The sequence below is a fragment of the Lotus japonicus genome, chromosome 1 (assembly GCF_012489685.1).
Source record: "Lotus japonicus ecotype B-129 chromosome 1, LjGifu_v1.2".
NCBI lineage: Eukaryota > Viridiplantae > Streptophyta > Magnoliopsida > Fabales > Fabaceae > Lotus > Lotus japonicus.
This window is the reverse complement of record NC_080041.1, coordinates 35,403,789-35,416,844: the sequence shown is the minus strand read 5'-3', so window position 1 is coordinate 35,416,844 and position 13,056 is coordinate 35,403,789. Positions and strand designations below refer to the sequence as shown.

At 40.7% G+C, this 13,056-nt stretch overlaps 1 protein-coding gene and 1 non-coding gene across 2 annotated transcripts; one reads left to right on the top strand and one right to left on the bottom strand.

Annotated features, from left to right (window-relative positions):
• The first annotated feature begins 886 nt into the window (after positions 1 to 886).
• Positions 887 to 993, top strand: LOC130734850 (small nucleolar RNA R71). The gene has a single exon (XR_009018189.1). It is a non-coding gene; the product is annotated as a small nucleolar RNA R71 (small nucleolar RNA).
• An 8,824-nt stretch (positions 994 to 9,817) lies between these two features.
• Positions 9,818 to 12,663, bottom strand: LOC130734533 (polygalacturonase 1 beta-like protein 3). The gene is made up of 2 exons (XM_057586994.1): positions 12,402 to 12,663; positions 9,818 to 12,196 (listed from the first exon to the last, which is right to left on the bottom strand). Exons 1-2 carry the CDS (start codon positions 12,447 to 12,449, stop codon positions 10,322 to 10,324), a joined length of 1,923 nt encoding a protein of 640 aa, XP_057442977.1. The 5' UTR covers positions 12,450 to 12,663; the 3' UTR covers positions 9,818 to 10,321.
• Positions 12,664 to 13,056: the final 393 nt, after the last annotated feature.

Here is a 13,056-nt window from a genome sequence, read left to right as displayed (position 1 = left end):
CTTCTTAAAAACCTCTAAGAACTTAGAAAATTGTTTATCCAAATTTTTCTTCACCAAAGCCTTGGGAAATGGAATCTTGCGGAGTTCAGGAGTATGGGTATTTACAACTCTAGTCCTAGTGGGCCCTCTAGCTTTTTCCTCCATAACACCCTCATCTCTTTCTACCTCAGCTTCCTCACTTTTCTCTCCCTCAACTTTCTCCTCTGGCTCATGTAAAACTCTTCCACTCCTAGTGGAAACAACAGCAGAATTTTCTTGCTCAGTCAAAGTTAAAGGTTCGGAAGAGAACTTACCTTGGTGATTCTCGGACATTTGCTTTGCTAGCTATCCCAATTGACTCTCCAAGCTCTTGATAGCCATATCATGGCTCTTGTAATTGCTCGATGTATGATCGATGAATCTCTCAATCAGCTCCTCAAGACTCTTCTTGCCAACCGTCTTTACAACAATTTGCGGTTGGACAAGAGGCCCTTGTTCTGAGATTGGAGCCTTTCCTCCTTGAGTCAATGTTCTGACCTTGCCATCAACATCATTAACAGTACAACGGTTACTATCATGAGATTCACCACAAAATTTGCACTCCAAACTAGTTACTTTTTCTCCAATGGACTTGGCATCCTGAATATGTTTCCGCATTTCCACAACTTCCTCGGAGAGTTGCTTGTTGGAGGCTATGAGCTTGTCATAAGTTTCTGCTTCAAAAGAACTTCTTCGGATTTGGCGTTCATTCTCGGAGTTCATGGCTCTCATCGCCATTTTCTCTATCAAATCATACCCCGCTTGTGGGGGAAGAGCATCGAACTCCCCACTTGAAGCCGCGTCCAAGCCAAACCGTGATGAGTATAGTAACCCATCATAGAACTTCGCCACACATTCAGCTTGGGTAAGATTGTGTTGAGGACATTTCCTCAAAAGCTTCTTGAAATGCTCCCAAGCCTCATAAAGATTTTCATCTGAGGATTGTGTGAACGTCATGATGTCATTTTTCAATTTCCTCAAGAGGGACCTTGGGAAGAACCTTGTTGTGAATTTTTCTGCAAGGTCTTCCCAAGTAGTGAGACTCCCTTGAGGTTGTGAGTTCAGCCAATCCTCTGCTGCATCCTTCAAAGAGAAGGGAAATAGGCTCAACCGGATTGCTTCTGCAGAAACATTCACCACCCGATAAGTGTTGCAATTCCGGATGAACTTCTCCATATGAGCATGAGGATCTTCCGTGGAACCTCCACCATATTGGCTTTGGCTCACCATGTTGATGAATGCTGGTCTTAATTCAAAGTTCCCCACTCCTTCGGGAATGACAATACTTCCGGGATAGTCAAAGCTCATGGACCCCGAAGTTAGTTCCCGAAGAGTTCGGTTGGCATTCTCAACTTCTTGTTCACGTAAGCGGAGGGTGATACCCTCTTGGATCCTTGCCTCAATGTGGGCTTGCATCTCCTCCTCTGTCATTCGGCCACCCATGGTGGTGCCTCTCTTGAAAGCAACCTGCGTATGACACTCACAGAGAAAGATTAGTAGCACCAATTCTAGACAAGTTAAAACTTAAAATAAAACCACAAACTAAAAACTTAAACCAAAAACCACAAACAATTCCCCGGCAACGGCGCCAAAAACTTGTTGGTTCTCCTGCAAGTGTACAGAATCTACCCGGTTTTAATTTATCGAACCACAAGGAATTGGAATGCGAATTCGGTTTAAGAATCAAGTTCAAGGTTGGAAAGCAAATAAAATTCAGTTTTAATGATTGATTGTTCAAGTGATTGAGTGACAAACTTAAGAAATGTAAGTGTGTGATAACAATGGTGATCTTGCCTTGGGTTCTTGCTTAACTAAATCAGTTTTAAATTAACCTATTCTTCTCACAAAAATTCTGAGACTCTCCTTGATGTTATAGCCTATGTAATCATCTATCAATGCCTTGTATAGACAATCCTCTAAAGTCAAAAGATAGGTTCAATTCCTTGACAACCTAAACATTTGCTAAAGGCACTAAGCATGCAATTCAGGCCAACAAACCCCAACCCCTACTCTATTCCTAGTAGCAAGCATAGAAGAGGTAATCCCATATCATGTCCCTAATCTATAACAAATTTCCATTATATTACAGAAAAGCATAAAGCTAGCTCATGATCTAACTTGAAACATAAAGCATAGATATGGAATTCAAGGGTTTACTCAGAGGATTCATGTGAAGAAAAAGGAAATAAGATTAAAACATCAAGAGTCTTACAAGGAACCCAAAGCAAAAAGGTGTTTTAGCCAAGCATGGCTATGAAATCCATGCTAGAAGATAAAGATAAAACCTGGAACATGAGACCTAGGGAGGGCTCCCAAAGCTTCAGAACTCCAGCTCTCTCTTCTAACTTATGTAAAAATTGATAAAAATGACAAAAGGTACAAAAGAAATGGCAAAAAGCCTATTTAAAGGCTAACAGGTCGAGTCTGGGCGCTCAGGCGCCAATTCAGAGCGCCTGAGCGCCAATTGCTCTTAAAAAACAGGCTCTCTGGACCAATTGGCGCCTAGGCGCCCATCCCCCAGCGCCTAGGCGCTCAAGCTCGCTTGAAAATGACTTTTTGGCTTCTGAAACTCCTCTTTTCAATCCTCTTTATGTTCTTCATCAATTCCATGCTTCTTGGCCTTCTTTCTCCTTCAGTTTCTGCACTCCAAACCTAACCAACAAGACAAGGAAGATTCTAGAAGCTCCAAGAGCTCATTAGCACAAGAAGTCCTTCACTTAACACAACAAAACCATGCAAGTCCTAAACTTTACCTAAAATGCAAGAAAACTCCCTATAAAACTACTAAATTACCAAAACAAAATAAAAACTAAAGAAAAGATAAAAATGCATGAGAGTGCATGAAACACTACATGAGACTCAACAAAAAGACTCAAAACCTACAAAGAATTGACCCTAAAAACACTACTGAATCCGGGTCATCACCTCACAAGACTCCGAATCTAGACTCTTCATCATCTCATCAAGTCATAGATTCAGGGGGAGTCAGGGGGAGACCCCAGCTCAGAATCAGGTGCAATCCTAGATTCAGAAGGAGCAACATAAACCGTTACACAAGGATAAGTTTTATCTCTGATCTCGTCTCTCTTGTGTATTCAGTTTATTGACTAAGAATTGTTCATCAAAATACTTGTTTTGTCATCATCAAAAAGGGGGAAATTGTAAGATCAAGATTTGATCAGTGGTTGCATCTCTATATTTTGATGATTACAATTAAGGTTTTTGAGGATGAACAATTATGGTACTTTAACGTTTATCCTTTTAAGTTGTGACAAACAGGTTCTGATTCTGACCCAAGCCGATTCCATCAGAAGAAGAAGACCCAAGGGTAACCAAAAGAGAGTTCTAAAGCTCACCATGTTCGTTCAAAACAGTGGCAAATCCTTCAGAAGTTCTGAAGATAGAAGCTCTCAAGAGGTACTGAAGAACCGGAGTCAGAAGTTCTGAAGACCAGATGTTCCAGAAGGAACGGTCATGAAGTAGAAGACTCAAGTTCTGAATACCTGCAAGAAGTTGGCTCTGAAGACCCAAGCTATTCTAGCTCTGGCATTCAGAAGTTCTGAGGAACATGCCCAGAAGCAGAAGTTGCAAGGTCAGAGGATCCAATCTTCCGTCTGACTCTGATCAGAAGCTTCACCAACGTCTATCTGAAGCACTCCAGATCATAAGTCAGCTGGTGAAAGGACAGGTCGCTGTCATAGTACACATCGTACTGTCATAGCCTGTCCGCCACCTACTTCGTTCAGCCTAGCAGTCTGATATTACAAGATTGCCACTCCAACGGACAAAACCCTAGCAACAGCTACACCATATGCCTTGGAGTATATAAGAGCTGAACATAGAAGAAAGAACACAAGAAATTTTGCTGATATTCTTGAATCCATTCTAACCGATCTCTTGGCAATATTTCTTCATTGTTCTTGAACATCTGAGTTTACTATTTGCTTTTCAGAAGCATTTCTTGTAAACCCAAACCTTTTACAAACACTTTGTAAAGTTCCTTAAGAGACCAAGTTTGGTCAGGTCTTGAGAGGACTAAATCAAGTTTGGTTCAGTGTTTAGCTAGTCTTGAGAGGATCGGTTGATCAGCTTCTTGAGAGTATACTAGTGAGAAAATCAGTGTACTGTTAGTCACTTTGCAGGTTGCAAGTGCAGTTGTAACATTAATTGATTTTAGTGAATTGCCTTCATCAGAAGAAGGAAGAAATCATCTTCACGGGTGGACTGGATTAACTTGAGCTTTTATCTCAAGTGAACCAAAATAAAATACTTGTGTGCTCTACTTCATATTCTTTAGCACCTAGTTCTTATTTTTAAGTTAGTCAAAACTTAAAAAGGGGAAAACTTTTGTTTAAAAACTCTATTCAAACCCCCCCTTTCTAGTGTTTTTCGCACCTTCAACAACCATAGCAACTCAGCATCATAGCACAAGTAATTCATCATAACATAAGCATATAATTCAAACATGCATTCAATAACATGTAAGTAAATATCAATATGCTTTCGATCGTCATAACGGTTAAGTCATAGGTTATGTACCAAGACAAGGTCTTGTCTAACCCCCTTACCTCGAACTCTTAAAGGTTGATCGCTTTGAGATTCCACGTCTCCTTCCTTTGCATTATAAGTATACTAAGGTTATGACAAGTTCAATAATCTACTCATTAAGTTAATTATGTGTAATATATGCCTAATCACTTATGAACATTGCTTAGGTTAGCTTCTAAACCTATTAACCTTTATTTCCACTATCATATCCTTACCTACTAGCTTCTGACTTCATATCCCAAAGCTAAGCACTTTCTTGTTTCCTAGGATTCTCACGCCTAAGCTTACTTACGTACTAAGATTCATTAATGTTGAACTTATAACTTAGCTCTAAGGTCTATTTACTACCATTTCCTACTCTTTGAGACTAACTAACCTAACTCCAAAGAGCTCTGGTCAAAGAACTCTCCTTAAGCTTCCATTTTCATGGCTACCCGAGAAGGTGAAATTGTGCATTTCCCTCTCAGAGCCTTTCTTCCATTTCTGGGCATCCTAAGACGTTCTACTACCTTCCAAAGACATAAAACAAGCCTCATGGTGTTCCAATTCACTGCCATAACATCAATTAGAAGAGAAACCTGTGTTCAAAGGTTCAAATATGGGTTGCTTCGAATCCTAAGGTTTCAGGGTTTAAAACTAGTCTAAAGCTTCCTAAAATCACTCTAACATGCTCAAGGATGGTTTTAGAATCGAAAATCATGACGAAAAATGAATTATGGGCACTCACAGTTTGAAGGTCTGCCGGAGAAGATGAACTTCACTATGGTGGTGACGACGGTTGCCTCGCCGAAGTGCCTCTAAGTTTAGGGGCTGAGTTTAGGGGCTTGACCTACTCCTGAGGGGAAGAGAATGGTGGTGGTGGGTGGTTCTGGAACGGACGAAGTTGATCGAAAAAGCCAGTTGCAGGTCAGAGAAGCTCGCCAGAAACTGGAAAAGCTCGCCAGAAAACTCAGAGCTTCATCGTTTTCATGCTTTTCTCGCCTATAACTCAGCTAAAACAACCTAGATAACTTCCTCTCTCTCTCTCTCTCAGAAACTTAATGGAACAAGAATTTCACTCTAACTCTCAAGGAATAAGGAGGATCGAAGAGAAGAAATTGTGAGAAGTCTTCCCGGTTTTTCTAAGAATCTGAGCTCTCCTCTCTGCCTCACATAGTTTTGGGACTTGAAATGAATTTTTGAGGGTTCAATGGCTTCAGAAGATGCCATTTTATAGGTTGATAGTTGATTGACAAAAATAAAGCTTAACACTTAAGCATATTGTACCTCCAATGGAGCTTCATGCAAATGGATTATAACTTGGTTCCAGTTATGATGCAAGCTCTGAAAATGTCCAGAAGGGATTCCGAAGGGTTTATGGGAAATAAGAACTCATCATGGTCAGCTACTATTGTACAATAGTGACCTCTTCAATCGGAAATAGTGACACAATGCACCGGTTGGTTGATTATTTAATATGTCTTCAGGTCGGGACAAAATGGTTACTATGCTGCACTGTTCATGTCTGGTGCTGAGTTATTGAGAGTGTATTTTACTCTCTCAAGGCTCAATATCATCTATTATGAGTCTTCAGAGTCCTAGTCTTCCGAATTTGCTCGAGTTTCGATCAATCTGAGACAATGGTTTCTCATTGTTAGGAGAATTGATCATATCATCTTCGTATCACTCTATTCTCTCTTGAGTTTTATGCCCTATTGTTGGATTTATTAATCCAGCGTCACCCTTAGGATTCGATGGGCTTAACATCCCACCCCATGGCGCTTAACATCGCAGCCCCTTGAGGACTCTGTGCTATAAGGAAATAAAGTTGCACCCTCACTAACAGCAATTGCTTTTGGCGTAGTGGTAAGCGCTTGATCCAATAAGTGGTATCAGAGCAAGGTCATGGGTTCGAATCCCCCGGCTAACACTGGGGGGGAGATTGTTGGATTTATTAATCCAGCGTCACCCTTAGGATTCGATGGGCTTAACATCCCACCCCATGGCGCTTAACATCGCAGCCCCTTGAGGACTCTGTGCTATAAGGAAATAAAGTTGCACCCTCACTAACAGCAATTGCTTTTGGCGTAGTGGTAAGCGCTTGATCCAATACCTATTAGTACTTGTATTGTCAGGTTGCCCTAATTGACTTGCCGACTTATTGACTATTCCTAATCGAGTCCTATTATGCACATACATACTATGCACACACATGCACACATTCAGATACATATATATATATATATATATACTTATATTGTCATATAGTTAGCTTATCCTCGATATTAGGGTTAAAGTATCGATCATAAGGCCATTACCTAATCGGTGAGAGTGCGAAATGTTACATGTGACCCACCACCCACAACAACCATTGCCACCAATATTAGAGTTTGTTTCACTTTCACGCACAAGTAAAACAAGCATTGCAACAAAAGGGTCTCCAGTAAAATGAAAGTTGTAAACCTAAACCTCAATCACCCAAAGTTGTGTTAATTAAGATTAAATTGAAATGATGGAAAAACTCCTCAATGATAGCTCAAGTGCTAAGAGTTGGGAGACATATGATTTGAGGAAGAAAAAGTCCAAAAATCAATCTTTGGGGGTGTAATTTATATATATTTCCAATGTACCAAAAAAAGAAATGGTGGAAAAAAATAAGGTGTGTATTCATCGAGAAAGAAGATAATTCAAGATGTTCACGATGTACAAATTTTCTTAAAGGGATAAAATCATAAAAGGCTACGCAACAGGCGGTGGGTCCTAATTGCCTGATTTTGAGTGTGTTTGGTTTCACGTCCTCTTCTTCCAGAAGCACCAAACGTGGATCGCGAGCAAAATTTGATGTTTAGGTGCTCTATTTTGAAAAACGATTTTAGCCCCAAACGTGGATCTCTATGAAGCAGCTATGGGTCGCTTCTTCATTAGAGAGAATTGGTTCTCTCCACCTCTTGGTGCTACCACCACAACATTTATTGTTTTTGGAACAGTTCAGAAGTGTAGTCATAAACACAAAAGGTAACAATTTTTTTTTTACAACTTGACGCAACACTTCTTGGTTGTCTCATGTTCTGGCGTTAACTATTCCTTTTAGGGACAGTTTTTTGTATTCTCTAGTAACACTGTGAGAAAATGTAACCTATTGCAGAGAAAAAGCAAAATTATCACGTAATAATCGTTCCCTATTATTACATAGAGAACACTTATTTAGTGTTGTTATAAAATGTGTTGCCTAAAACGAATCATTTATAGCAACATGCACAAATTAATTCCCGAGACACTTTTTGTAAGATCAAGTTTTGATCATGTAGTACAACTCTATGTTTTGATGATTACAAGTTAACATTTTAGTATGAACAATTATGGTACTCTAACGTGTTTTCTGAATGTGCTCTTAACAGGCTCTGACCTTAATATAATCTCACACAAATCAGAAGCACTTTGCTTAAAGAGTGACCCTAGCAACGCTTTCGCAATCTCTATGTTCAATCTGAACAGTAGAAAAGCTTCAGAAGATCTGAAGTTAATCAAGCTCTGATATGGACTCAGCTCACTCGAAGTTCTGAAGATCCAGACGTTCTGATAACCCAGGCACTCTGAAGGTTCAGAAGCTCTGATGGTGTAGAAGACTCTGAAGATCCAGAAGCTGAAAAGTGGAGACTCTGAAGTCCAGAAGCAAACTGGCTCTGAAGACCAAGTACTTCTCCTCTGAGTTCAGAATCAGAAGGTACAACGGTCAGAGGATCCATGCTTCCCTCTGACTCTGATCAACAAGCTTCACAAGTTCCAACACGAAGCATTCCTCTGATCAGAAGTCAATAAGGTTAAAGGTCACGTCCCTATCCAAAGTACAAAAGCAAGTGTACTATCCTGACGACCTAACCTAACATTCTCAGCCACAGCAGAAGCTGGAAATCCCATATCTGCCCTCCAACGGTAGCATTCTCATGCAATGTTCAAACCCTAATCCTTGGAGTATATATAAAGGCTAAAGACTGAAAGATGTTGTTGGAAGAAACTTATACGCGCAAGCAATATTCAAATCTTCAAAGCAATCTTTCTTCATCGAATTCATTGTGTTTACTACAAGCTTTTAAGAAGCAATTTCCTTGTAAACAATATTCTTTAAAAAACATTTGTTTAGTTTACCTTTAGGAGATCAAGGTTGATCGGATCCTAGAGAAGACTAAGAGAGTGAATCATAGTGTGAGCTAAGTCAGTGTATTGTTAGTCACTTGTAGGTTTCAAGTGCAGTTGTAACAAATCTCTGATTAGTGAATTACCTTCATTCTAAGAAGGAAGAAATCACCTTCACGGGTGGACTGGACTAGCTTGAGTGATTCATCAAGTGAACCAGGATAAAATCCTTGTGTGCTTTTCTCATCCCTTATCTTAAGCAATTTCCTTGTGTTTCGAAAGATTTGTCAAAATCTTAAGTGGGAAGTTTTTATTCTGAAAACGCTATTCAAACCCTCATTTCTATCGTTTTTCATACCTTCACTTTTAACAACACTTTTTTTGTGTTCTCTAACACTGTGAGAAAATGTAACCTATTGTAGAGAAAAAGCAAAATTATCACGTAATAATTGTTCCCTATTATTACATAGATAACACTTATTTAGTGTTGTTATAAAATGCGTTGCCTAAAACGAATCATTTATAGCAACATGCACAAATTAATTCCCGAGACACTTTTAGCAACACTTTTTGCTTGTTGCAAATACGCATGTTACTAAAAGAAAAAAATGGTGTAGTGCCAAATGATCGATGCATTGCACAAATATAATGACACCATGATGATAGTGTGTGTTTGGATATATTAGGAGACCTAACTCAACCTAAAAACTAGCTCAAAAGTTGAGGTTTACACAACCATATATAAGCATTTGATTGGCTACAAATGTGAGACTCTAACACTCTAACACACCCCGAATGAAAAGGGTGGCCCAAATATGGGAGGTCTCCACAACAAATGGATCTAGGATAGGTTGTGATACCATATTAGGAGACCTAACTCAACCCAAAAGCTAGCTCAAGAAACCATATATAAGCACTTGATTGACCACATCTCTAGCTAATGTGAGACTCTAACACTCTAACGTATTTATTCTAACCGGATACTAATTTTTTCTTTTTATTACCATTGTTAAAGCGCATTTATCTTAATTCATATAAGAAAAGTTTCCTTACTTTTTTATACTTGTAGTGAGCGCATTGATGTAATTTGCTACATTGTACTATTCTTTCCCTTCTTTCTTCTTGTATTGGGTTGAAGTACCCCTTGTACTTCTCTTCAATATATTTCACTTGCTTATAAAAAAAAATCCAAACAGAAAGCCAAGTCATACAGTAACAATACAACATTCAACACCATACCACCATGGCACCATCATCCCATCATCAGAACCTTGAAATCATTCTCTAATGCAGTCCCATAAAGGGGAAAGCCCTCCACAGATTCTCTTGACCTCTCCACTTAATTTGTCACCTGAATGCCAATTCACGTCTTTTAATATACACTATTACATTAAAAAAAAAGGCGTGTCCAAAACGAACATACTAGTCACTATCAAACAAACATTTTAGATTTCTCAAAGGCACAACAAATTATTAAATAACAAAAAAAAATGTCACGATCATGAGGCATGACCGCACAAGAGTCCAAATTCCAAACCACTAAAAACAACACAAATGTGGTCTCAGTTTCACTCTATTAGATCATTCAATTCTCTAACGTGTGCTGCTGCTACTAACGGTAAACAAAAACCTTCGTTTCTTCTCACTCGGCAGTGGTCCACGTCATGTCGTTTTGGAAAATCCAGTGGCACACCTCAATTTTCCCGGGTCCAGCCCCAAGTGCCACGAAAGCTCCATGTTCTGGGCCCCACGCTGACGTGTCCAGGTGACAAATGGCAACCCCATGATTAATCTTCAACTTGGTGTCCACGTCAAGAATTTCAGCTTCATAAACTCTCACTTGGGGGACAGAGTGACAATAATACAGCAAGTAAGGGTACAAACTCTGGTGACACGAAACTGACTTCGTCACTTTTCCACCATCCACACCATAAACCCTCCCAATCATCACGTTCTTCCTCGAACCCTTCACATTCTCGGTGGCTCTCGCAACCGCATTGCGACCCACCACCAAGACAACAAACTCCACCATCTCCTCTAGCGACCCAACACACCGCTTTGTCTCGCCACGGCTCGGCAACCTCTCGCATTCCGCCAGCGCATTAACAATCACGCGCTCACTTGCGGATCCCTCCCTCGAGTGGAAAATCTCCCTCATTTCTCCGAGCCTCAACAACGAAAACGGCAATTTTGACGTAACTGCCAGGGGTAAAAACGACCTTTGAGGCATTTTATCCTCAATATCTGGCATAACTATCACATTCCCTTCTTTTAACATCGACTCCCTAAAGAATTTACCCGGCTCAACCCATCTATTTACAACTCTGCCACTGGTCACGCTGAAATTGCTGTACGCAGAAAACGACGCGCCTTGCTTGTTGTACCCTATGAACGCGCGTCCCAACCCGTAAATCTTGAACCCAAACACGGTCTTACCGGAAGAGCCTTTCCCGTACTCGGTGAATGTGTCGTTTCCGACGTTGAACGACTGGCCGTAGTTCACAAACGTGGCGGCGCCGGAGCTTGATTTCCCGGCGTAGCTCTGGAACGTGTCGTCGCCGACGTTGGCGCGGTTCCGGTAGCTGACGAATGTGTCGGTGGCGGAGGTGGATCCGGTGCCGTAGCTTTTGAAGCTGTTGCGGGGGTTGTTGCCGTTGAAACTGTAGGATCTGAACGAATCGTTCGTTTTTCCGGATCCTAACTCAGAGTAACCGGTGAATGAGGATTGCAGAATGTTGGATCCGGCGGCGTAGTTTGTGAAATCGCTGGTTCCGCCGCGGACGCGTTTGCCGTAGCTGGTGAATGATTGTGAGCCGGAGTTTGTTTCGTTGCCGTAGCTGGAGAACGAGAGCTTGTGATTTGCGGCGGCGGAGTAGTAGGTGGTGAAGCCGAGGTTGGGGACGTTGACGAGCTTGTCGTAGCTGGCGAAGTCGCCGGAACCGGAGGTGGCGCCGGCGCCGTAGCTGGTGAAGTTGGCGTTGGCAATGTTGCCGTTCTCGGCGTAGCTTTTGAACTGGTCGCCGTGGCGGGTTGTGGCGGCGCTGTAAATTTTGAACGAGTCGCGGTTGGTGTTCAGCCCGTTCGAGTAGTTCTTGAACGTGTTGAACCCGCCGGCTCGGGAGGAGCCGTAGTTGGAGAAGCGTTTGTTGGAATAGATGGTGAAGTCGGCGTCACCGCGGCCGGCTTTGGTAATGTTTGAGTCATTTTGGTTTTGGTCCTCGTCGAAGGAACATAATAAGTTTGGTGTGGTGCATAGGGAGTTGTGAAGCTCCTTATAAGAGAAGAAGGGTTTATGTTGTTTTTGGTTGAGGAGGTTCATGAGAGTTGCATATTGTTGTGGAGTGAGAGTGGAAGCTTTAGAGAGAAGAAAATGAGGAATTGTCTGCTTGTTGGAGATGTGTTTGTTCCAGTAACGAATGAGAGAGGCTTTGGGGCTGAAAGGGTTTACTATCTGCTTGGAATTTTCTTGTGTTTGTTGTGGGGTTCCTTTGCTGATAGTGGTTATTGCTAGAGAAACCTGCATTCATAAATATATTTTTTTAGAGACTAATCGAAGCGATAAGGGCTCAAATCGTAATCTAATGTAACATCAAGAAGAAATTAACAACTTTAGCAAAATTAAGGAGCAATGCAATGTAATGTAGTAAGGTTAATTAAACATTAGATAGAGAAATTGAAGTGAAAATTTTAAAAGATGGTGCAACTGAAGTAGTGTTTCTTACATGGAAAGATGAGAGTGACAATAGAAGGCAGAAGAAGTGAATCTTCATTTTGAATTGCTGAGCTTGTTGTGTACCTGATGGAGAGAAAGAGTGATATATAGAAGAAAAACTGAAAAACACAGGGACAATCGATCACTTGAAAGGGAAGGCTAATTAAATATAGAGAAGTGCGAAAGTTTTCAATTCACTCTCTTTCTATTTATTGAATGAGTGTCAGAACATGTTAAAATCAAATTGGACGTGGAAAGCATATTATAACCCTTTGTACTACTGAACTGCCATCAATAAAAGAGTCTGTTAAAGTGAGTATTACCTATCCTTCTCATTTGAATATATGGTCACCCCGACAAGGTGTGCTTTTCTCTGCAAAAGCATTGTATCAATCACCAGGAACTTTCCTTTTCCTTTTTCTTTATTGTTTCTTTTCTCTTTTTGCATATTATATACATTTTTGGGGATATCTATAATACAGCTGTGAAAAGTAAGAGTGGAATGATCTTTTCTTTTCCCCCATCCATTGCGCCTCAGGGTATGGCAAGATGGTGGTGGACTGGTGGCCTCGTCTTTTGTTTAGATAAAATGCAGGTGGTGAATCTAGAGCAAGCTAGGTTAGACATTAATTAGTGGATGACAAATGGTTCTAATGAAAAGTGAG

What these genes read in the sequence shown, in the direction of transcription:
- LOC130734533 (XM_057586994.1), bottom strand. Translation starts at nt 12,449, where the DNA reads ATGAAGATTCACTTCTTCTGCCTTCTATTGTCACTCTCATCTTTCCAT. An exon ending in TGTCACTCTCATCTTTCCAT is followed by an intron (nt 12,197 to 12,401) that starts GTAAGAAACACT and finishes TTATGAATGCAG; the next exon opens with GTTTCTCTAGCAATAACCAC.